We start from the raw sequence: 25761 nt of genomic DNA, 5'->3' as shown, positions 1-25761 counted from the left end.
CCAGTGTTCATCATTATTTTAGCTTTACACAGCTATCCTGTGAGGAAACAAAGCTTTATTGTCGTTAAACAATTTCACTTTTCAATGTCTGTAAATTATACAAGATGCAACCCTTTTTTTAAATTATAGCTGCACTACGCCACCTTGTGGAGAGTTTTAGGTTTGCATGCTTACTGCAACAATTACCGTTCAGGTAAAAAGACACTTGACAAGCGGAAACATATTTTTGGATCATTTTATTACAGTTTTTTGACAAATATATATGAAGATTTTCCTATAAAGGAAACATTATTCTCAAACATACGTTTACAGCAAATTAATTCTCTCAAAGAGATGGCAAACACGGAAAATAATCAGAAGAAGTGGTAGAACTAACCGTTTCTATTTGTGCCCAAGAAATATAAGGGTGCGTTTTAAAAATAAGAATGAGTCGACAACAGAGAGAACTTAATCTGGTCGTTTCTGATCTTTTTTTTTTTCTGGAATAAAACCAATGGGACAATGCTGACCATCTGAATCATCATGAAACAGGTTAAAAATGATTAGTTTCTCATCAAGGCACAAGCACCGAGAACCATCGCTGGGCTTTGTGTTTTTCCATGATATTGGTCCCATTGGGAGGTACAACTGTACAAACTACAAAATTAAAGAAAGGAAATAATAGAGCGTAGGATAGGGCGTTGCAGGATGACGACAGAAAGATTCTCTAATGTACAGGGACGTTTCTCCGTGGATGCTAAACAGTCCTTTAGTTAGGTGGTTCCATCCCAAACACACTGCTCAACGCTGCAAACGGAAGACCTGCAACCTCTACAGAGGATGGAGCTCAGAGAGGGATCTCTTCTCCTGCTGAAGGAACTCCTGCAGACTCCTCCTCCCCTGCCTGAAGTTGCTCTCCCGTCTTGAGAAGGGCAAAATGACCTGAAGCCTGAGGAGCGTCTCGATATTACTAAAACTTCTGATCTGGGATATTTTGAGCGTATCGAGCACAGTGGCTGGGAGGTAACCCGCCAGAGGATCCAACCATTTCTCCTTCCATGCCTTCATCTCAGAGTGAAGAGAGGACTGGTCTGGCAAGTCCTCCTTGTACAGGCGAAACACGAGACCGCTGAGGATGCTAGTTTCCACTTTGAACATTGCATAAGGCACAATCTCCAGACATCTTAATGTATCCAATACCTTGTCTGTGAAGAGGTCGTCAATTTCTGCTATCGAGTGCTCCACCACCTTGATGCTGACAGATTCTTTATAAAAGTCACTCAGTGGCTCTAGAAGAACTGGATGCAGCATCTGAACGTTGAGCTTAGAAGCCAGGGAGACGGCTTCCTCAAACCAGGACTTGTGATGGATGTCAATCTCGCTCTTTAGTTTGCCGAGGGCCACTTTGAGATCAGGCAAGCCACTCACAGCGAGCAACATATCTAAAGGTTTTCCTTGAAGAGACTGACTGAGCTTTTTAGTTACGGCCAGGACGTTCTTCAGCACCACAGTGGAAAAGATAAACTCAAAGTTTCTGATCAGGTTAAAGAAATGCGCCGCTTGTTGCTGGTCTGAAGTACTTCCCTCTCCTTTCAGCTCATTCAGGCAGAGCACCGCTGCTTCCATAATGTCCACCATAACCTCATGCATGTCGTGACTCTTCTCCCAGTTCTTGATGAGTTTGTCCCTCAACTCGCTGGCCTTCGCCTCATCCTGCTGGAACATCAAAATGATCATGTCTTCCAGTATATTCTGGCGCTCTACATCCTCTGTGAGCCAGTGCAACAGTTTATCTATGAGGACCGCCCCACTGGCTGCTTCCTCGGCAGGAGAGGATCTAGCCAGCCAGACGTTGAGGGACAAAGCAGAGCTAACTGTCCTGATAGCCTGAGGGTATTTTGTTGCGATGGCTAAACTTACTGCCCTCATCTGAGCTCCTACTTCACCAACACTTAGCGAGGCCTGCCCTCTGCAATACTCCATGTTGAGTCCCCACTTCTCAGACAGGGCGGTTTCTATCGCCTCAGAGAGGGCAAGAGAGTCTTCAGCGAAGGGGATGAAAGCCAGCGTTTCCTCACACTGGATGTCCTCTTTGTTTAAGTACCTGATGCACAATGGGATATAGAGCTCCCCGTCAATTTCAACCGTTTGCTCGGTTATAATTGTGAAGAACTGAGAGTCCCACAGTTCCTTTAGGATCTGTTCACGCAGCTGCGGCTCGTAGAAAGACACAGCCGTCCTGGGTCCCTCGGCTTCCTCCCGAGTCGTCTCCTGGCATGGCGCAGTCACCGCTCCAGCTGCAGGTTTCTCTGCTACACTGGATTCCTGCAGCTCTGCTGCTTCCGCAACTTTCACTTCAAGATCTCCTAAATATCACAAAGAGAAAAACAAGTTATAAACCACCTTAAATTCACGCCCAGAAATAAATCCCATTTTCATCTAGTTACAAAAGAACATCGTGCTGATGAAACAACAGATGTAACAATCCAAGACATCAACTTACTTCTGTCCAACTTCAGCCTTTGGAGAACTTTCATTACCTATAATAAGAAGAGAACTTTAGTTATTGAAAACAACTGAAATATGATCTAAAAATCCTGTTTAATCATCAGGGTAGGCAGATTGTTCTTATGGATGCATTAGCTGTCTAACTTGTAAAACTACTACAAAAGTTGGTCTTTTAATGATGCATTTAAACGGTTCTCTCTTCAAGGTGAAATGATAATGCAACTTCAATAAATGCTGAAAATGATTGAATTTATTGTGAATCTAATCCCCACAACACTTTTCCAGACCGTTTCAAACCATTTTCCATCAGCTTGTCTTTTAGCTTTTTGAACAGTCAGTTCAGTAACCCTATTAACTCCACATGTTTAAAAGACACCATCACTGCTGCCTCATGATCCATCAGTACTGTAAAGAGCCCCTTCACTACCTTTTGGCATCGCAATTGAACTAGAGCTGCTCTATTTTTAAAAATTCATTATACACAGGCTTGGACAAAATGGTTTATACTAAGTTAAATAGAGACTTGATTTAGCAGATATTTCTTTCTAAAATTCAAAGAATAACAGGTCACAGGTTAGGATATGTTAGTATAGTAAACTACTGGGAGTATCAATGCTTAGGTTGGCCTCTAAATCAGAGCAAGTTCAACAAGCACAGGTTTAAGGGGGTCTTAAGGCCAACAACCAGAAAGGAAACTGTCCCCATTATGTTTTAATGATTGCATTCTAGATTACATTCTGGGTTACTTTCTGTCAATGAGGTGGACAAAAACTAAAGATTTCTTCTTTTGCAAAATTGAATAAGTCTGGAAAATCCATTTTGCACTGTTTTTTTTCTATCCTTATCCAAACTTGGTATATTTATTAGACCTTTATTTATACAAGTAGTCTCATTGAGATAAAGGTTCACATTTACAAGAGAGACCTGCCAAACAACTTCCCCAAATCTTTCAAGACTGACTGCCTTCATTTTGTTAGACGTCCATCCGAGAAATCAAACACTTTGAGCTTCTTTCCTTGTCTTCCAGTAGGACTGAGGGCAGAGCTTCAGGGAAGTAATTCAGAAATCTTTCCAAAACTAGTTTAGATGAGTATTTGGGATCATTATTTAGTTGGAACACCCAACTCTGTCCTGCTGTCAACCATCTGACCCAAGTATTTTTTCAACTGAACTGAATGAACAAAGAGCTTGCCAAGCAAAAAAGGAGCACCTGCTCCAAAACCAACACCTCCTAAACCTTGGCTGAAACTTGCAGCTGCTCACTTGGACAAGCCAAATATTTTATGGACAAACAGGATCAAGATTGAGCATCTGGCCTCAACGCCAAGTTGAATGTTTAAAGACGACAATGAGGCTAAACCAACTGTCAAGGAAGGTGATAGTATTGTTATTCTGCTACTGGTGCCTGACAAGTGGGTGGAAAGGTAGAAGGAGACAGCCTTCCTCCAAATACTTTTCACTTCACCTCAAACGGCTAAACGGGTGAGACCTGGGGACTACTGGGTGTTCCAGCGGGATAACAACCCCACAGACTAGGCATCAAAACTGGTGTTAGATTAAAGGTTTGTGTAGTTGGATCATTCCTTGCTGAAGAATGATCCAAATGAATCAATAAGAGGCACAAATTAAGAATATTTCATTTAAAAAGTGTATGTAAACTGTCACTGCATGTTATAAGTTTCCATTGTTTTGTCAAAGGCTAATCAGGTCAAAATGATTTGGCTTAAGTGTCAATGTGGAAACGGTATGATGTGACAAGTGAAGCCGCCGTACCTGGGACAGACAGGAAGCGCTCTCTGGATCAACCTCCACGCACTTCTCAATGACTTCTGGCAGTCTCTGTAAAGTGGAGGGGTGCGAGGAGAGCATCACCTGGCTGATTCTGCTGCCTCGGCATGCTGTGTTTTTAAACAGATCCCTCATGGAGTTCAGCGTGCTCCTCATCAGGTCACACTCCATGCCGACACTTGGCAGGACGGCAACCAGTCTGAGGAGTAAGGTGACAGTCGGGTGGCTTTTGGACTCTGGATGGACAAGTGCTTCAGCGATAGATGTCGGAAGAGCAATTTCCTGGCTTTTCTCTCTCCAGAAGGCAGCCCAAGCGTTAATTTCCTGCTCAGCCACATCAGGCTCGGGGAGATCCGTAAGGTAAAGGCTGAAAGGCTTTTCTCCGGACTCTGACAGGACGGGCTGAGGGTTGCAAGAAGGCAGCAGTGACAGGATAGACAGTGCTTTTAGATGGCTGTCTGAGAAGCTATATTTCATTTCCTCAATCAGACTATGGAGGAGTGGAATACTCAGAGTATCTCTGTAGTAAATCTCAGGAGAATCGTAGCTGTTGGCTTCCTCTGAGAAGCACACTTGTTCGGGAGCCACCTTGGTTGCTAACAGGAAGGCCTGTTCGAACCAGGCAGCGTGCACGGTGCTTATATTTTGTAACGAGTTCTCCAGAGTTCCTATGATCAAAGGGATTTTTTCCACCTCACAAAGGATGTCAGCTGGGTTTCCACAGCGGAAAACAGTGCTGCAGTTACGAAGAGGGGCACAGGCGTTCTTCAAAATCACAAGAGTGATAATGAAATCCATGTTCCTCAAAGCAGTAGACAAAACCTGTGCATGCATCGACTTGGCACCAGTGGCACTAGAGCTAACAGCATCCAAGCAGCTGAGCACGCCCTCTAATGTATCGGCAAGGATGTCGAAAAAGTCCTCTCGTTTTTTCCACTTTGAGCAGCATGTCTCTGGGATTTCCTCTAAAGCCTCTCTTGGCATATTTAAAAGCCCATCGACGGCCTGTGCCAACTGTTCCTCCAGGTGAGGAGATTCATCAAAGAACAGCAGCAGATCTTCTGTGATGTCCAGCATCTTTGCCACGGAGGGGCAAGGCACACTACTGGCCAGCCAGTGAGCGAGGCCACAAGACTCACTGGGCGTTACGACACAAAGTGGGTAGTTGCTGAGGAAGTCTAAAGACATTTTCTTCAGACCTTGAAAACTTAGGCCCAAATGCATGAATGCTTGGCCCCGGCACTGAGACATGGGCAAGCCCCAGTCTTCAGTGAGAATCTTTGCAAGGCTAGCTGCTTGCCTTTCAACACTGCTGCCTTCATCAAACGGTAAGAACCCCATAAGTTCCACTTTTGGAGCGGCTTCCCCGACGTAGCGGACGAAAACGGGTAGGTGGGTCTTGTCTGCAACTTTAACTGCCCTATCTACGATCAGGGAGAAAAATGGAGATTCCTGGATTTCTCTGAGTATGACATCTCTGATTCCATTTATTAGGAGGGTCACTATTTCATCGTCACTAATCCACGGGGTGCTTTTGCTTTCGCTCCCAAACCAGTGGCACAGCTTCAGCTCCTGAACAAGAGGCTCTCGGTCTTCCTCGGCGAGGTCACAGAGACCGCTTCTCTTTCTGCCCAGGAGCGCAGCCAGCCTGAAAACTGTAGCCAGGCTCTGGCTGTTGTCGCCGGTGAGCCCATTCTCATCTGCTGCTTTCATCACTTGGTCTTGCAACTTCTCAGGTGAGTGCTGAACACAGAGCTCCTCCTCGTCCTCCTTTATATTGTCAACTATATACAACAAGGAAAATAAGTAAGAATTACGAGGGAAACATTGGGGACAAAAACAACCGTATCTTTACTGTTTACCTTCCATGTTATTTTCAGTGGTCCTGATCAGACTCTTTGATTCCTTGTCCTGCAAGAATAGATAGAGGAGTTAGTAATGAAATTAAAGAGAGCTACACGGTAAGACCAACAGAAAAGTGACTACACGTGACATTAATGTAGCTACATACCAAACAGATGCCCTCCAAGGCTTGTGGCGTGACCTTCAAACACTGGCTAACCATTCGGTCCAGATCCCTGTTGAAGTCCGTGCTGACATGGAGCATGGCCAAACACACAGATCTGTCCTTAGGGTCCGTGTTTCTCAGGTAGTCCTGGAATTTCTTGTGGCGCATCACAACCCCACAGTCCTCCAGCGTTGTGCTGGGAAGTACAGACATGATCCTCAGCAGGATATTGATGTTCCCAAAGTACTGCATGAGCGGCAGGCGCAGTGTGTGAAATATGGAGCTTGGGATGGTCACCGATGCCACCTTGGTCTTCCACGTTACTCTCCAACAACAGAGCTCTGTGAAGAAGTTGTCAGCGTCAGGGAGATCGCTGCTGTAGAGGGGCGGCTTTGACTTCAGGCTCTCGAACATGTAGCTCACTGTGACTGAGCATGGAACCAGGGAGAGGAAGTTGAGAGCCTCTTTGTGGTCGTCTGAGAAATGATCCTTGACGGCGTTGATGAGGTTGTCAACAAGGGGCACACTCAAGCAGTCTTTGTAATAGGTGGCTGGCTTTATCAAGCCATCTTTTGGAAGAGAGTTGTCAGGCACTTCGATCTGTATTCTAAGGCTCTGAGCTATGGCACAGGCCTCATCAAACCAGTTCTGGTGAAACAACTTCATGTTGGTCTTCACTCGGTTCAGAGTGGCCACAATCCCACTGATTTGGCAGAGCTGGGAGGCAGCACTGAACTGGTCCTTCTGGATACCCGCACTGAGCTCTCTGGTAAAAGAAGACGCGTTCTTCAAGACCACCATGGTGATGATGAAATCAAACTCCATGACTTTTTGGAGAAGGGCGGTGGCTCGTTCCGAAACGGAAAGCTTCCATCTCTGTGGGTTGTTCTTGACCTTCTCCAGACATTCGACCAGGGGCTCCAGCATCTGCACAAACACCTCATAAGAATCGTGCTTCTCCTGCCAAACAGCGCAGAACGTCCCCTGTAACTCTTGGACCTTTTCATAGCTCTCTCTGAGGCCATACGCTATCACATGGTCAAGCTGTTTTTCTAGAGCAACACTGCTGCCAAAAAACGTTAGGATGTCTTCAAACGTATCCAGGGCTCTTTTAACTGCGGGCACCGGGATTGATTTGGACCACCATGTGTTGAAGGAATACGCTGAACAATGTGTGCTTATAGCAAGAGGATACTTCTCCTGGACTTTGCAGGCAAAGGCTTTCAGCTTGTAGGAAACATCACCAGAGCCAAGGTAAGCTTGACCTCTGCAGTTACCTAAATCCAGACGCCACTCCACTGTTATTTTTTGCAGAAGACTTTGTACCATGACGTCACATTCCAGATCTGCCTCGAGGAATCCTAGCAACTCTAAGCGCATGACATCAAAACTGTCAACAAACCTAATGAAGATGGGTAGGTAGTCTTTTTCCCCGAGTTTCACAACACGGTCAATGATGAGGGAAAAAAAGGAACTTCCCACCTCTGTGAGGATCCCCTCCCTGACAGCATTCTCGCACACAGTGAGAACTTCCTTCATTTCAGACTTGGTCACATACTCGACCTCTCCGTCCTGAGCGGGACAGCCGTCGCTCTGCAGCTTGCTCTGACTGCTGTAAGCAGCCACCACCGCAGCCTGCAGGGCAGATTTTAGAGCTTCTCTATCAGTCTCTGCACATTTCAACTCCACAAGCCTATCAGCGTCCATCTCTAGATTGATCTGCTTCAGTTCTTCTTCCGTATCCTTTTCAGCATGGTTTCCATGGACTGCCACTAAATTGGAAAGAGAATGAACTTCAGTGAGGTGACAGTGGGATTGTGAAAAAAAACTTTTACAAAGTAATTTAAAGTAGGGCTGCACGATATAGAAAAAAAGCACATCGATAAAAACAGAAATCATATTGATCAATATCGATAATTATCAGTAAATTCAAAACACATATTTTGAGTGCAGCCCTGGCCATTTTATGCTGTTGCTTAGCGACCTATATTTAGATACAGAACACTGAATTCAAACTCAACCCTTTATTCAACCAACTTTTTACCAAAACTGGAAATTTAAAAAAAGAAAGTGCTCTATGAACTCCTTGAAGTGGGCAGAACTTGGTGACTGAGCGTTCCTGCGTTTGTGATTGGTTGGGAGGATGTAATGACTGTAATATTAACCCACATGGCTAAAATGCAAAAGGAAGGAAAACTATTATTGTATTGTACTTTTTATTGACCCCTTTTTTCTATCTTGATATACGTCTATTGATCGATATATATGTTGTTGAGTTATAATCCAGCCCTAATTTAAAGTTCATACAACAGTGTTCAACAATGTTTAAATGGTTGTACATGAATTTAAAAATCTCAGGTTGTGTTTCACAATATGTCCAAAATTTCTCGTTAAGGCGAAACTAGTGTGTGCGGTACATATATCTAAAAGCCTGTTAGGACTGCAACAGATTTTAGCCATTTATGGCCATTTATGGCTAAAATCACACTGCAGGTGTTCATGCTCAATTCAGAATTTTTTGTGTGTGGTCGTTCACATTAATTAAATGCGACCGCCACCATACTGCTGTTTGATCAGTTCAAGGCTGCAACGTGACCCGCAAGTGCAGATAATAGAAGAAAACGTCACACAGCGGCCCGCTGGTTACGTGGGCTGCCAATTAATGGTGGTTTCAATTGTTTCTAGAAGCGTTTAGTAAAGCTTTATAAAAAAAAAACAAAAAAACAAAAACAAAACAATGAATACCGGCTTCTCTCTGTGTTATGACGCCGCTGAGCAATGGGAGCCGACAATATTTAGACCACATCATAGCAGGATGAAGGTAAGAAGAAAGGAGCACAGCTATAACAATTTTGTCGAGCGCTAACCGCTGCTGTGTGCATGTGGAAGTGTAGTGAGAGTAAGGACAGGGATGAAAACGGTGAATGAAATGCGACATGGCCGTTCAGACTGTGGATGCTAAGAAAAATAAATGTCTCAATTAGTACCACATGGAAGTGGCACACAACCAATTTGTTGAGGTTGGCCGTTCACACTGCCATGAAAAAGACGGATGCCGGTCAGATGTAGGCAAAGGATCGGGTTTGGGTCACAGTCCCTGCAGTGTGACCGTAGCCCAATCAGTAACAACACATTCAGACTCGTAATGTCAGCAATATACTTGGTCACTTGTCTACTGCAGCATAAAATGTTTTAGAGGGTAAAAAAAATTTAGTTATAAAAGAACTACAATTAGGTTGTTTCACTGCTAAAAGAGCTGGCAGTCAGCAAGAAGCAGGTTTTCATAAAAACTTCTTTGTTGAGACAGAACAAATGGATTTTATAGGTTTCGAGTATCTAGATAGATTAAGGATTTTCTGGGATCCATGTTAGCAATGAACCCAAAGTAGAACATTGTGCTGTCTTAGTGTGTTTTTATTTTGAAATACATTAACATTAAGTCAATTTTAGCTTTGCAATTTAAATGTAAGCGTGTCCATGTGATGAACTAGCAGCTGGTGCTGAAAAGGACCTCACCTTGTGATGGGTTCTCTGTTGTGTCCTCATCCTGTAAGACAATGACCAGGGTGCACGTTAGCTGTGACTGAACACTAACCTCTTACACTCCACTTGTGTTTTGCTCGGGTTTATCTGCTCACCATCTGCAGCAACTGCAGGATGTCTGGATGCTTCTCGATGTACGACTCCACCATTTTTTCAACACTGAAGTGCACGTCCTGGTTCACGTACACAAACGCCATGTTGCACAGTCTTTGGTCCAGTGGGGTGGCTTTCAGGTAGAAGTGGCATCGCTCTAGTACCATGTGGTATTGTCCGTACACGTCGGCCTCTGCATTTACGCATGGGACGGTTCCCAACACCCTCAGCAGGCTCTGAACATTTGGGTAAAACCCAATGTCTGGAATCTTGAGGGTAGCAAACACGGTGGTAGGTAGGATTCGACGCTTGCTTGCGTGCCTCCACTTCACCTCCCAACATCCAAGCTCTTCGTAGAACGTGTCAGGGCGCGCAAGGTTGTTCAGGTTGGCATCAGCTACTTTATCCCTGCGAATGCTGAAATTGTGGTCTGCCATGTAAGACGGCACCAAGGAGAGCCATCGGAGAATCCTCACCATCTCTGTGCTGAACACTCTCTTCACTTCTGCAACAAGATACTGCAAGATGGGCCGACTCATGGTCTCTCTGTAGAAGTCCTCCAGCGGAGTCTCGCTTGCGTCTGCCTGGGCCAGCTCTGGTTTAATAATCTCCACGCCCAGTTTCTTCGCTCGGCCGACTGCATCCGAAAACCATTTCCTGTGAAATATTGCTAGTTCTTGTTGGTATTTGCTTACCAGCTTTAAGGCATTGGAAATGGTGTACTGTAAGGTACTGCTGATGCTTATTATACCCCTGAGACTGGAGTTGAGGATGCTCACACAGCAGAGGGTGTTCTTCAAAACAACAAGTGTGATGATGAAGTTAAAGTTCTTTAAAACGGGCTTGAGCTTGGCCATCTGTTCAGCAGTTTCTTCGTCCACCTTCGAAATGATCTCGTTGATGCAGGTGAGGAATGGCTCAAGGATTTCTAGCATGGTCTGGAAGGCATCGGTGCCATATTCCCAATTCCCACTGAGAGCCGCTTTGATCCGTTCAACTTCCCCCTTTATATGCCCGTATGTCGTCTGGATCTTTCCGTCCAGTCGTTTGCTGAGCTCTGGTATTCGCCGGAGCAATACGGCCACCTCCTCTACAGTATCTGCAACTTTTTGGATGGAGGGCACAGGCATGCAGCGAATGATCCATATGTTGAACGCGTATGGGTCGCTTGGTGACAGCACCACCTGTGGAAACTCTTGCAGGATTCTGCAGGTAAGATCCCGCATCTTCTGACACATGCTTCCTGTGATGAGATAACTGAGTCCTCTACAGTGCTCCATCCTCAGACCCCATTTGTTTCTCAGCTCAGAAAGAAGCGTGTAGAACAGATTCTCTGCGTCTAAATCGCACGGTAAAAAGCCAATCAGGTGCTTCTGGGGGAACCCTGCAACCGTTACCGACCGGATGAAAACTGGAATCTGCTCCTTTCCCTCCATGTTTGTCACGTCCTGAAGCAGAACGGAGAAGAATCTGGACAGTCTGAGGCTGTTTTGGATCTCCTCTTGCATGAAGTGTTCGCCAAACTGCAGGATTTCCTTCTTGTCTATTTTCTCCACACAGATACGATTGTGAGCCCGCTGACCCCGCACACCTCCAATTGGCTCATCGGCACTGACGTTGGCCCCATTGATACTGAATCCAGTCAGTGCCAGGATTTCCTTAAAATAAATTTTCAGAGTCTCTTTTGCTTTTGAGATGGCTACGTCCTCTTGGGTTTGGTTTTCTTTCTGTGGCTCTGCAGTTTCTGCTAGCTCTTCCTTTATTTCCGGTACATTTTCTGGTTAGAAATAACAGAAGAATATAACAGAGAAGCTGAAACAATTGTACAAACAGCTTTTAATGAATCAACACATTAAACAACATGTCTGAATATAAAATGGATGGAATAAGACACAGAGGTTAATGTTCAAGCATGCTTAAAAAGTTACTCTACCTTTTGATTTCTTCACAACAGCAACTTCCTCTTCTGACTGGATGACGACACATTTGGGTCAATAAGACTTATGTTTGAAAAATATCAAAAAGGGTTGTTTTAAACACCAAAATCAATACTCACTGGGTCTCTAGTTCTCTTCCTGTTACATGATTCCTGTGGATTCACAGGGGTAGTAAAGTCGAATATTGTAGGTACAGCATCCTCCTTTAACACACAGCTAGACTCGGTCTGAAAGAAGAAAAACTACATTTGAAGGCTTTGTCTGTTGTGGAAAACAAAGGCTCTCTGATATTTTGGACATTAGCATGTTGTTGTAAAACTTATTGCTTATTTCCTTTTGTTGGAAAGCTAAGAAGCTAAGATTTTTCCATGAACATAAAACAATAGTGTGAATAAACACAAACTGATCAGTATCATGTCTGATGCTGAGGCAGAACTTCGCTTATTACGTCCAGTCCGGCTTCAGGTCAGAGATTACCCACAAATCCATGTTAAGCAGACCAACATGTTACAACTCCCCCACAAGACATAGGCAATTATTTTATCCTCAAAATTAACATTAAGTAGGAATGAACAGAGGGGAAACTGAAAGGGAATCGCACAAGTAAGAAAAAGAGCCGTTCTTAAATGGCTGACTAACAGCTATGTTATCAAGTCCTTAAATGTACAACCTCTTCATTCAGTTTCTTATAAAAGATGACAAATAACAACTCTAGGCCCATTTCTGGTAGATTTGTTTAAGAGCATGCTCTTAATATCACTGCTATTCCTGGTGACTTCCCAATGTTTGTTTATATAAGCATGTTTCAGTAAAAGTATCAATTAAAATATAAATGAAATCTATAAACATAAAATAAATTTCTGGTAAAACAGTAATCTCACTTATAGGCCTGTCACCACCACCAATTTGGCTGGACGATAATTTTTTCTAAGACTTATTGCAATAAATCATATTATTGTCATTTGGGACCTTTTTCAACTAATATAACGACATGATAACGCAAGTATATCCCATCGACCTACCGGCTCAGACAAACTAAGCAGGTGGTGTCATTTGGTTTAAATCCCAAAAACTCGTGTTTAGCTTTGACAGCAGTTGAATTTCTTTTCAAACCAGCGTTTCTCTGGCTCTCCCTCATCAGCCTCTCATTTTAACTTTCAGCATGTGCCTACCTGACACAAGCTGGGTTTCCCTCACCGTATCATAAGCCTGGCTGGCCACCAGGCTGAGCATCGGTTGTTTATTTTAAATGCCTCGACGTTTGAGAGAAACGTGAAGCGGTCAGTAAAGTTCCCGTCTGGAATAAAACCTCCCGTTCCACTGACATCGTGCCGTTACTTCTCCTTATTGTTTACCTTTTAGTAGGAAGGCATCTTTCACCTGCTACGCTGCCCCTGGTGGTCACCTTAGGTAAGTATTGTGCTATTTCTGTTTCCCTGTCATGTACAGTACCTGCACATTTTCCTCAATTTTGTCAGAATTTGACACAAGTTTTATCCATCTCCATCTGCTCCACAGGACAATGTGCTCAGGTTGGCTTCTTACCTGGTGGTCAATCATTGAGGGCTCAAAGTGTTTAGCACAAACTTTGTACAGCGTGTGCAGCTGCTCTGGAGGCTGTGATGCCAAATCTTGGCGGTGGCAGTTGTTCAACCATTGTTGGCAACTGAAAAATAAACGAGGTATGTAATTACATCAGATGGGCCGGCAGCCACAGAATCAAATAAAACAAACATGTCAGCTGAGAAAGGGTTAAGAAGATTACATGTAGAAAAACATAGCTGAAAACATTAACAATATTTTGACAATCCTCAAATGATCTGTTCAGATGTTTGATGAGAAGAAAACCAAAGATCTGCGTTAGAGTTCAGAATCTCCTCAGTCTGGCCGTGTTTCAGGAGCAGTCATTTTTTTCAGGGCCAGCCCCGGTTTCTCCGGCCCTGCTCAAGAGAAGGGTCAAACCGAGTGGACTCGAGCTGAGTTCTGACGTGAACACACTGCTTTTCAGCGTTTGGCCCACGGGTGAGGAGAAATTAGTTTGTTCTCCGAGGATGTACAGAAAAACTGAAGAGTGACAACATTAATATTAAGAACCACTAAGAACAGAGTGGGTCAAAATTGAAATCTAGAGTGGGTCAAAATTGAAATCTAATCTTACTATTTACAAACCATGAACCTCCTGGGTACCACAGCCACCCCCAGGAGGCATGTCCCTCTTCAGGCAGATCTAAACCGGTCGAAACACAAACTGCGTGGAGTTAAACCGAGTGAGGAGAAGCTGAACTGGGCGGGTCATACCAAACATAATAGGAATGTGCTGAATGTGCTTTGGCTACACCAATACTGGTGTATTGTAAACCTATTTATGCATTATTAACACTATTGCAATAAAAATGTTATTGCTAACAAAGATCTCTCAGATCAAATGGAAAACAACCCTTTATTGTCCAGAGGGAAACTCAGGTGTAGATATGCAACTCATTAGCCAAACCGTTTTTTACTCAACGACCAGACACAAATGAACTGATGGTAATTTATAGCAACGTTTTTTGGGAAGGGGGGTTGACATCATCATCTAATTTGCACGTTTGTTCATAAATTTGATACTCAGGCTGTAGGAATAAGAAGTTTTTTTTAAAGACAGAAAGCAATTAAAACAGTGATTAAATGTTTTTGGAACTACAAATGATCTTTCTGAAATGATTTATGAATTTGAATACATTGCCTGGATCCACACTACATAAACAACAAAAAAGACAGCTATCAGAGGCACACAAAGTGACCTCACTCCTTCGCTTTGTCCCATCTTCTTTGACACCAAATGATTTTAATGGTGCGCGCCCAAAAGAACACCTGACTGGCTTTCCCAAATGTTTAAGTTTACATCCAAGTTTCAGCTTCTGATTGGGCCTTCCAATCAGGGTTCACCGCTTCAAGGAATCTGGATGACCTCTGATCAGACTTTGAACTCAAACCTGAACTGGATCTTTCCATACCAAAAGGATCTGATTTTTAATGGATGGATGTTTGTTAAGGGTATTCCTTACATTATTTGGGAAAACACAAAAAAGTGCAATCTGTGTTCCTGGCACACACAGGACCCCATAAAGGGAATTAAGACTGAATGACTAATCTCTGATCATATATTTTAGTTTGTGATTTGATAAACGCTACCCATTCTGGAAAGACTAAAGACTACAGTCACATTTCAATCTTTTAGGCATGTGGACCAATGTATACCAACTATATTGCATAAAAACTGCACTCCAGCTGACAGATGATTCAATTTTCCTTTTTAAACTTTGAACTCACCAGCGTTATTGGGAAAAACAAAACAATACCCCCCCCCCCCCCCCCATTTTGTAATTAAACAAACAGAACAATGGTTCCACAAATAATGATTCAGATGCAAAAACACATTTAAAGTATATTTCGGTTTTGAACTAGACCAGATTAAAGGTCACCTAACAGCAGTGTTAAGTCTTACTATGGAAAAAACAAGAGTGGGCAGCAAAATTACTATAGAAAGTGGGTTTCCTTCCAAAATAACTTATTATAATTAGCAACTGTATACTATCACTGTTCGTTAACCCTAACTGCACCAGTAAGCTGGTGTGAACCGGACTTTGCGAAGTTGTTGTAGAATTTAAAGAAGTGGGAAGGTTATTATTCCCAAACTACCAAGTCAGCCCCTGATCAGCTCTCTGGACGGTCTGTTGATCCGATTCCCTTTTACACACTAGGAAGAAAATGCTTCCATCACGGTTGTTTTGCTTAAGCTTAATCAATAATTCTAAGTCGGCCATGACTCAATATGTGACACATATTTGGGGGGGGGGGTCCTCTGGCAGTTAATATGGGTGTTGTTTGTTTCACACGGACTTTCCTTTAAGAGTAACGTGAGTCTGCGCCATTTTCCATGAGTAGTGTCACTACTAGCTAACATGATGTTAAGCTAACACCGTGGCTAACAGTCCGCGGCTAACACATTCATTTTACGGGTTATACGCGGCTTATTTCTCACCAACTTTTTTTGCACGAAATGAGACTTGGTCTTACCGCTCCGGGTCCAAAGGGAAGCTGAAAAGTGGAGTGGTGTTTTCAGACTCCCGCTGCTGGTAATCACAGTTCGCTGCAGCGCAGCAGTCAGTCATTTTGGACTGTAGTGTAGCTAGCAACTTAGCTAGCTTAGCTGGCGGTTGCAAGCTGGTAAGCCCACCAAAACCAAACTCTGTCTACAGAGCCATCCCTTGGACGCGATCTGCAACCAGCACACTACAGTTTCTATTGTAATGTCGTTTGGTATCTCGTCGGCAAACTAAGAACCAAGCAATTCCATGTTTTCCGAAGTTGAAGCTGCGAGCTAAGCTAACAGTGGCCGAAAGCGTGTTGTCCTATCAACCAGGAACTAGTCTATGCTGTACCACACGTGTACCAGCAGAGGGCGGAGTGGCACACTTGGTTTTTTGCTTTTGCATCGCACTCTTCGTTCGCAGCAAAACAGTAATGGCTTCGTGAATATTCATTTCACCCGTTTTCTGATAGCCTTACCGTGGATCTCAGTTTGTCTTTTAAAATTCACAATGATCCTCCTGGTATGGCATTTTTCACCAGACGAAGATTTGGTATGATTATTGTTATTATTGAAAACAGTAAACATAATTCAACACCAAAATCTGCTCCTGATCCAACATGTGGCCTAAATGACCCTGACTCCACCATACACCATCTGTCATTGTTAGGGAACTAATTTAAAAGGGAACTGACTTCCATTAACTGAAAGATAACCGTCACTGTGGAACTGTTTTTAATAAGCAAACTTTAGATTAGTTCAATATAACCATTCTGCATTTAACCACTGAAGCTTTTGACAAACATATTTCCTGCACATATTGACACATTCTCAACTGAATTTCTGGTAACAGTGCCTGTGCAAATTCTCAGTTATCTGGGTCATCGCAACAGCAAACAGGCTCAAAGAAAGAACTGAACAAAAGTCTGGTTGCCTCCAATTTAAGCCTGTTTGCTGTTCTGGTAATGATATTAGGATTCCAACTGACCTTTTTAAGTTAAATACGCCCTAAACTCAATCTCTCCCGGAACGGCAGTCACTAGGATAATAATACAGAATCATCCTTAACCAGCCCTTAACATTCGACACAGCAGCCATTTTCTGACTATTAGTGCTTAGAGGATAAGGCTGAATATAACCACCAGCTGCAAAACAACTTTTGTCATATTTCCTTCCTCCTAGTAGGCCCTTGCATAAAACATAGAAGCACTGGTCTAGCACGTTGTCAGACTCCTTGTGTATAAATCAATCTTAGTATAAATACAGTTTAAACTGGCCTACACTTAAATTAGTGTTGGGGAAACCCAACACTGTACATTACCCTACACACACTGTCCACACCACGAAACATAGTGGTGGCAGCATCATGCTGTGAGGATGATTTTCTTCAGCCAGAGAAGCTTGTCTAAGACAAAGGGAAAAAGTATGGAGATAAATACAGGCCCAAACTGGACAAAAACCTGCTTAAACTGCAAGAATTTAAACAGGAACTGAGGTTTGTGATACAGTAGTACATCTTCCCTAAACATGTAGCCAAAACTACAATGAAATATCCATCCATGCGTTTTCTATATCCACCTATCCATGCAGGGGAGCTGGTGCCTATCTGCAGGGCACACGCTGAACAGCCCTTCACAGTACAATGAAGTAGATTAGGTCAAAGCATCTGCACGTGTTAGTATCACTGATCTCTATTTATTCACTGGATTGCTGATTGGCCGTTGGTAGTACACATCACTGTGAAGCCACCAGCCGCCATATTGGTACTCCCTATTTTCCTCCAGTAACTAGGGAATATGTGCACTACAGCATCGAATAATGATGATATTCTCATGTTCAGGGGGGCTTAAGCATTTTAAAATGTCAAATGCCATATACTTTTATGCTGTGTCTGTGTATTAGCCTTTAAATCTGACATAGATTTATAATAGAGCTAAATGAATGAACCAATTTAAGCACCCCACAGAGCTACAGTTTCTACACTAGAAAAACATAAATTTGCAAAATACACACTCAAGTGTACATGTATATCTATACGTTACATACACAGCGTGTGTATGCACACACATTTCTGCATAATAATAATAATATTGAAACAGTAAACAAATTACCAAAAATATCTTCAATGGTGTAATGATATAGAGTTGTGGTTCTAGTTGAGAATTTGCATACACCATACATACATGTAGGTACATACTTGCACCCATTACACCTTCTCACATTCTGCACCCCTTGTTTCATCTGTGCAGCTTTACTGTGTGGAAATCTGCAGTCAACCAAATCAATCAATCAATATATATATATATATATATATATATATATATATACATGCAAAATAGTTCAGCACATGATATTCCCAGTACTTGATAGTGTTAGTACATCCACTGACTGTAAAATTACCTGTGAAACGTCTTCCCACAGCCAGAAAACTGCTTGTTGTTGCAACCAAATGTTATGGGGTTCTGTGAGAGTAGGGAGGAGTAAGATGGCGGCCAGTGACTTCAGTATTTCGGGGCAATCAGCAATCCAGTGAATAAATAGAGATCAGTGGTTAGAATGTCTCAGTAAAAGTCTAAATTTAAACCCAAATGAGAATCTTTGGCAAGACGAGAGAAGTGAGGTGAGCAGATGCCCTCCAAAAACTAATCTGAGTTTGAGCTATTTTGCAAAGAATAGTCAAAGGTAAAGTCTCTAGATGTGCAAAGTTGGTTAAGATATTCCCGATATAGTTTGCAATTGTAACTACAGTCAGCGGTAGTTCTATCAAGCATTGAGCTGACGAGGTTTAAATACAGACTTCCAAATTATACAGATTTGTATTTGCAGAAAATGTGAAAACCCTGTACCATTTCCTTTCACTTTATAACTATACATTACATTATTTTAACCTATCACATACATTTCTAATAAAATACAATCAAGTCTGTAACTTCACAAAATGTGAAAAATATCAGGGACTATGAAGCATCGAAACAGGAAAACCAAAGTGGGCTGTGCAGCATGTTTATGATGCTCAATCGGTTCCCAGAGGAATATTTCAACAATTTCTATTATCTGTGGGTTTTCATGTCATGTCCACAAATTTCGATATGAAAACTAAGTGAACAAAACCCTAAAATAAAAGTAATGACAAGACCAAGGAATACAGAAATCACTTCTCTTTAATACAAATTAAATCCAAATGAAAACGGTCAAAGCACCAGAACAACAGAACAAACGATCATTTCACTACAGATCTGGTTAACAGCACAGGGAAAAAAACTACAAACATGTAATGTACAGAGCTGCCCAACGACGTGGGAGCCTTTAGTTTAAAGGGATCCAATTTATACTAATGTTCCTCATTTCTACAGTTTAACCTAAAAAAATAAAACAAAGTACAGAACAGGCACAGAAAATAAAGCAAGAAGTCTGGAAGCTCATGAGGCGTTCTGCCTTTCAGGGTACATCTTCTGGTAGAGCTCCACCATTGAATCCAGATCAAACCCGACGTTGTAGTTTACGTTCAAAAGGGCGAGGCCTTTTGATTTGACACTGTCAGGCGTGTTCTCGGTGTACATCTGGAAACGCTTGAACGCCACGTTGGAGCTGTCCTCCAGAGCAATCGTCGGCAGGATGCTGAGGAGTTTCAGAACCATCAACACGTTGGGGAAGAACTTGACGTCGGCCAGCTGCAGCGTATCGTGGAGGCTGCAGGGGAACGTCTCGCCTTTGCCTTTTTTGCTCCACTTAACCCACCAGCAGTGCAGCTCGGCAGAGAGGCTTCCTGCGTTTAGGATGTCGTCGATGAACACCTGGACGTTCTCCTCGTCTGGCTGAGCGGACTTGTTCCTCTCTATGACATCTGGGATCAGAGACATGCACCCCAAAGCCAGGCGGTGGTTCTGCGAGAAGAGGTCGTTCATTTGGCTGACCACGTGATTCACTGCAGGAACCGTCAGGTGCTCCTTGTAGTAACCGTCTGCCTGGATGGTTGCAGGTTCCCCCTGATGCTTCCTCGAGAACCTGCGAGGAACCTTGACGGGAATCTCCATGGCGGCCGCTAGGTTAACAGCCTCATCGTAGAAAAAGTCGTGGTAGACGTCGATGTTGTCCAAGATTTCCTTCAGGGACTGCAGCACGGCGGTCAAACTGGCTGCGGCAGAATGGACATCTGCTGCTTTGCCCTGGAGGTTCTTCCCAAACACCTGGATGACGGCCATGATGTTCTTCAGCACGATTAACGCCATGACGAGCTCGAAGTCAGTCAGCGCTTTGGAGATCTCCAAGGCGTTGTACGTGATTTGGTCGTTCCACCTCATGTCTTCGTTGTCATGGACGCTGTCCGCGCAGAGCAGCAGCGCTTCTATGACCTCCAGTGCCACGGCGAACCCATCGTTCCTCCTGGTCCAGCTAGTTCGGCAGATCTTCTTCAGTTCCTCAGCTTTGCCCTTGTTGTCTGGGTAGAAGATGGAAATAGCATGCTCAAATTCCTCCTGCAGTAAAGGCGACTGAGAGAAGAAGGATTCGATCTTCTTGAAGGTGGACAAGACGAGCTGAACGCCTGGCACGGCCATGCTGTTGGCCAGCGACAAGTTCAAAGGATTAGTGGATCTAAGTGCAAGAATTGCCTTTGGGTACTTCTCAGCCACTTTGGAAGCGAAAGCTTGAATTTTTCTAGAGTGCGTGCCAGAGCAGGAGTGGGCTTGGGCTCTACACTGGCTCATATCTAAACCCCATCTGTCAGTCATTTCGTCCAACAGTTTCCCTGGCAGGTCCTCTGCGTCTCCTTCAAAGGTCAAGAACCCTGCAAACCTCTCCTGCCGGCTCTTCGACTGGTCCATGTAACGAAGAAACACCGGGATGCACCATTCTCCTGAGATCTTCACTGGTTCGTCGGTTAGCATTGAGAAAAAGCCACTTTCTTTGACTCCCTCGATCACCTTACTGCGCACATACTGCTCACAAACCGCCACCAGCGGCTCGAGCTCTTTGACAAAGCAGCTCTGCTTTGTCGGATCGGACCTCTTCTTTAGGACTTCATCGCCACAGTTCAGCTGGTATTCCAGCAACGCCTGGAAGTTGCATGACTTAAAGCCTTCATGTGTCCCCTCAGAAGGCACAGAAGCTGGAATACTTTGTTCTCCGAGCAGCAGAAGGACCTCGAATAAAGTCTTCAGGTACTTTCTCTCCTCATCTTCTTCTGGAGCTGTCTGGACAGTTTCTGTATCAGGCTCTGCTGGAGCTTTTTTCATTTCTGAAGAAGAAATCAAGACAATTGGCAGAAATACAATATTATAATAATAATAAGAAGAAAATCTTAATGTTACTTACTTTTCCTTCCCCTTTTTTCCGTTTCATTATCCTTTGTCTGCAGAGACAATCAGACGAATCGAAAGTGAGATGAAATTAAAAATGGAGTAATAGGGAATATTTATCACATACAATAGATTTTAAATGTTTATGTAAATATAAATAATGCCAGGATAAATCATTTCAAAACGGTCTCCACCTTTAATGTGACACAAATCTTGTATGATAAACAAATCTGTTTATATTAGGATGTTATTCATATCTGGGGAAATTAAAATCATGAATAAAAGGGGAAATAAGCCTGTTCCATCAATGTGTCATACTTGAATTAATACTTTGCACCTCTTTGAGTCAATTACAAGTTGATGCAGACTTTTGAGATCCACTGTAATGATCATGAAATAGGTAATAAAATCTACAGTTATTAAAAGCTATTTTCCAAATACATTTATATTTTAATCAATTTCTTTTCAACTATTTAACTCAAAAAGAGAAAGCTACGTTTACATAGACAAAGGTAATTGAACTAAAGGGCAAATCGGAATAAAAATGTGTTATGTTAACAAGCCAATCGGATTATTGTGATCGGATTAAGCTCAATCGGAATGAAATTGTATTCCGATTGAGTGTAGGGGTTTGTACCGATTGATAATCCGATCCACATGCATATAAACGCTTATCAGGATCAAGTTATTCTAAATGTGGCAAACTGACCAGATTGCAAATGTGACGCATTTCCGGGTTGTTGAGTGGTGGAAAAATATTGGGAAGCAAAACTGTCGGGGCTTCAGATACAACCTTTCTATTCGAAACATTAAAAGAGATTTTTTTTTGTCTTTAAACCCAATCGTGAAATTTCATGCATGTAAACATAGCTAGTTGTAGATTCTTTACACAAGGAGTGATAGATCTCAAACATGTCATCATATTTATCTTTGCAGCCAATGGAAAATAAGTGCTGAATAAGTGTGGTTAAAAACGCTCCACCAGCAGCAGGGATGGCCACTGCCTTCAGACGTGCATGAAGCAAAGCCGTTCTAGAGTTGGGTTTCGTGAGGAGATTCACAAGAAGCAGACCGCAGCTGGAGCCCGAACTTCAAGCGGCAGACGCACACGGGCATCCAGGACATGGGCTGCAGCCGCCAAAGTCGCCATGTCTTAACTGGTGACAATATGGGCAGCAGAAAACTAGACTGCTGCTTAATGGCCCAAAGTCCTCTTTTCAGATGAAAGTAAAGTTCTCATTTCATTTGGAACTCAATGTCCCAGAGTCTGAAAGAAGAGTGGAGGCACAGAATCCACACTGCCTGAAATCCAGTAGGAAGTTTCCACAGTCAGTGATGATTTAGGGGGACAACTGCTGGTTCTGGTCTACTGGGTTTCTGAAGTCCACAGTAAATGCAGCCATCTAGCAGGAAATTCTAGAGCACTTCATGCTTCTGTCTGCTGATGGCCTTTATATAAACGCTGATTTGATTTTCCAGCACTTTGCCAAAAGTACAAATACCTGCTTAGAAGAATCTATGGATTTCTATTAGTGCTTTTTTTTATCTTCTTGGACAATGAGGGTTAACCCCTGGGCCCAGTGGTAACTTTTACAGTTAACGCTACATTTGATGTTGATATTGATGAAATGGTATTTCCAACTGGCAGTGGCTTCTGTCAGTGTATAGTCGGGGTGTGGAAATGGTTCAAGAGGGAACCCAACAGAAGTCAAAGTTAAAGGTCATTTCCCAGAAATCTAGTCAAAGCCAATGAACTCCAGAAGAAATTCAGCTCTATTCAGCCGGCATACGTTAACATTGAGCAGCTAAAGTATCCGTCACAGATCCCGAGGTACCAGATCCCATCATTAACTAACGCTTTCATCCATGAACCACAGTGGTGCGGCCTTCTTTTACCCACCGTCTCTTTTTCAAGCTTCACCTGTACGGCCTGAGGCTGGGCTGGAACAACAAACACAGACGGGACGGCATCAGCTTTCAACACAGAACCCGGAGCATCCTGTAACAAAAGCACACAGAGTTCCCCCACACCCCAAAAAAACATTATTTTTTAAGACCTAATCTTCATACATATTAACAACAAATTAGTACACAAGCATAACTTAATGAATTCTATCAGTCAAACTTTATTGATACAGGCAGGAGTAACACAAGATGCTTTAAATCAGGACCAACAGTGACACGTGTTAAAACTAGGAAAACAGGTAAAACAAATGAGATTGAAAGCAAGATAATGAAGAATTAAAAAAATGCATCAGTTCTAGAAGATGAAGAACTGTGGAAACGCAATCGTGTAGATGAGACAGGCAATACTGAGGATGAAACCCAGAGCACAACTTACACTATCAAACGCAGACGCTTCAAAATGTTTCCCACAGAGTCTGTAGTATCTGTACAGCTGCTCCGCTGGTTTGTCTCTGAGGTCAGTCCTCTGGCACTGCTCGACCCACTTCTGTGATCTGGGGAAAAAAAACATCTTTATAAGGACGTTGCGAATCACACAGACAACTCCTAGAAATTTCACATATGTCAGCAGACTGGACATTTTTCATCCCACCTTTAGATAAATAGAAAAAGGCTCACTGTCAATTTAAGCAACACGTTTTCTACAGCGATCAGGATTTCAATATGGAAAACCATCAGATCTGGCCATGCACCCCCAGCATGCAGCTGGCGGTGCATGCTGGGGGTGCATGTTGGACCCACTGAGCCACATTATACACTGGAGTGCTAATAGCCCGCTGTTTGAACGAGTCGCTTTGAAGCCACCAGCCGCCATATTGGTACTCCCTATTTTCCTCCAGTAACTAGGGAATATGTGCGCTACAGCATCGAATAACGAGGATTTTCTCATGTTCAGGGGGGGGGGGGGGCTTAAAACTTTTAAAATGTCAAATGCCATATACTTTTATGTTATGTTCTAAAACTATCAAGTACTGAAAAAGTCATGTGCTGAAATATTTTGCATTATATATATATATATATATATATATATATATATATATATATATATATATAAAATATGAATAACAAGTAAAATATATCAGCACATAATTTCCTAGTAGTTGATAGTGTTAGTACATCCATTGACTGTAGAATTACCAGTGAAACGTTTTCCCACAGCCAGAAAACTGCTTGTTGTTGCAACCAAATCCTATGGGATTCTGTGAGAGTAGGGAGTAGCAAGATGGCGGCCAGTGACTTCAATTTTCTGGGCAAACTCAGCACTTCAGTGTATTATATAGCTCAGTGGTTGGACCGCCCGCTTACTGATGCTCAGATCTTACATGTATTTCACCGTGTAGTGCACATGCTGAAGCGGCCTCACTCCGAGAATTAAAAGAAAGTTAGACGACCAGGCTAACTTGCTCTGCTAACCGAGCCTTCTTCTTCTAATACATTTCCGACGGACATAATACTGCCCCCATTGGTCATATGGTCTACATTTGACTTTCAGACACAGGCTAGTAGCATCCAAGAACATCAACACTGCTTTATCTATTAATATCGAATTAGCCCCACCAGAAAAAAAAAACGCATTAAAAGAAAATACACTAAAGTCGTAAATCCGATAAGGCTGCTAACCAAGTCAGGGCATCCTCCCGACTGGATTAGCATCAGTTACCTGTTTGGATCTCGTGGAAACCGGAAAAGTGCCTGAAAGTCCGAGATGCCACTGGGGCAGTCCGGCACGACGCAGTGATTCTGCATGGCCGCCTTGTAAAAACGAACCAGAGTTATTTGTTTATTTTTTCTTGGCCTTTCTCGAAAAGAAAAGCAGTCGCTAACGTTAGCGGCTAAACTCCGGAGCTCTACTACAGAACTTCCGGTTCTTGTCTTCAAAATAAAAAAAATTAAAAGCGCTAAACAACAACAATAATAATATGACCAATGCTGTGAAGTCCAACAAGACGACCACTTACATGATTTCAAAGATACATTTATAGTGTGTCCGTTTAAATGATATGAACTGAAGTATAACTGTATCCCCCAAGGCGTGTGGAGGAGAATCTGGGCTTTTTGACAAATTCTTTAATGTACGCTTCTTTGTCCGCAAGGTTCTCCGCAAGTACGCTGATCAAGAGTTTTAGTCATCCCGGACATGTAATTTCATCTTCAGCATACTCCCTTTTTATAATTTTGCAAACCTTGTTCTCTTTTATATATTATTTAATTGAAAAATCGATTTCCTTTGCGTTGCACTTTAGTTTCACCTTAGCATTTCTTTTTATTTTGTTTTGAAGTCCAGCGAACTTCCAGTTGGTTTAAACAAGAAACGCGGTTTGGCTGACGTAAGAAAATAGCGCGAGATTTGTTTGCCTAATTACTAGTTCCAGCTGCTGCACAGAAACATGTCTCGGCATGTTTGGAACATTTTCTGTTTATGCTTTGGCTTTTTTACATATCTACTTTCATATGGTAGCTATGTAACAAATAAAAAAAATGCCTGCTGCGTATATTTATACACACACACAATACGTAATGTGCGCCTTTCCTGTGAATTTACATGTCTCACTACTTTCACTAGGCTCTTCT

At 42.8% G+C, this 25761-nt stretch overlaps 2 protein-coding genes across 2 annotated transcripts; both read right to left on the bottom strand.

Annotated features, from left to right (window-relative positions):
- Window positions 1–221: 221 nt before the first annotated feature.
- On the bottom strand, window positions 222–16269 carry si:dkey-250d21.1. Its single transcript, XM_012865207.3, has 11 exons — window positions 15916–16269; window positions 13402–13522; window positions 11976–12083; window positions 11853–11889; window positions 9922–11696; window positions 9800–9830; window positions 6287–8055; window positions 6138–6186; window positions 4261–6059; window positions 2483–2519; window positions 222–2345 (listed from the first exon to the last, which is right to left on the bottom strand). The coding sequence occupies exons 1-11, from the start codon at window positions 16008–16010 to the stop codon at window positions 811–813; spliced, it is 7356 nt and encodes a 2451-aa protein (XP_012720661.2). The 5' UTR covers window positions 16011–16269; the 3' UTR covers window positions 222–810.
- Window positions 16270–19071: 2802 nt separating this feature from the next.
- On the bottom strand, window positions 19072–25067 carry thap12a (THAP domain containing 12a). Its single transcript, XM_021317891.2, has 5 exons — window positions 24851–25067; window positions 23567–23684; window positions 23126–23224; window positions 21242–21278; window positions 19072–21164 (listed from the first exon to the last, which is right to left on the bottom strand). Exons 1-5 carry the CDS (start codon window positions 24934–24936, stop codon window positions 19348–19350), a joined length of 2157 nt encoding a protein of 718 aa, XP_021173566.2. The 5' UTR covers window positions 24937–25067; the 3' UTR covers window positions 19072–19347.
- Between the last annotated feature and the right edge of the window lie 694 nt (window positions 25068–25761).

This window comes from Fundulus heteroclitus, unplaced genomic scaffold, assembly GCF_011125445.2.
Source record: "Fundulus heteroclitus isolate FHET01 unplaced genomic scaffold, MU-UCD_Fhet_4.1 scaffold_157, whole genome shotgun sequence".
NCBI lineage: Eukaryota > Metazoa > Chordata > Actinopteri > Cyprinodontiformes > Fundulidae > Fundulus > Fundulus heteroclitus.
The sequence above is the reverse complement of the archived record's forward strand: the minus strand, read 5'-3'. Positions and strand labels throughout refer to the sequence as shown.

What these genes read in the sequence shown, in the direction of transcription:
- si:dkey-250d21.1 (XM_012865207.3), bottom strand. Translation starts at nt 16,010, where the DNA reads ATGACTGACTGCTGCGCTGCAGCGAACTGTGATTACCAGCAGCGGGAG. An exon ending in GGAAGAGAACTAGAGACCCA is followed by an intron (nt 11,890 to 11,975) that starts GTGAGTATTGAT and finishes GTCGTCATCCAG; the next exon opens with TCAGAAGAGGAAGTTGCTGT. An exon ending in CACTGAAAATAACATGGAAG is followed by an intron (nt 6,060 to 6,137) that starts GTAAACAGTAAA and finishes TGTTGTATATAG; the next exon opens with TTGACAATATAAAGGAGGAC.
- thap12a (XM_021317891.2), bottom strand. Translation starts at nt 24,936, where the DNA reads ATGCAGAATCACTGCGTCGTGCCGGACTGCCCCAGTGGCATCTCGGAC. An exon ending in AAGCGTCTGCGTTTGATAGT is followed by an intron (nt 23,225 to 23,566) that starts GTAAGTTGTGCT and finishes CTTTTGTTACAG; the next exon opens with GATGCTCCGGGTTCTGTGTT. An exon ending in TGAAGCTTGAAAAAGAGACG is followed by an intron (nt 21,279 to 23,125) that starts GTGGGTAAAAGA and finishes TTGTCTCTGCAG; the next exon opens with ACAAAGGATAATGAAACGGA.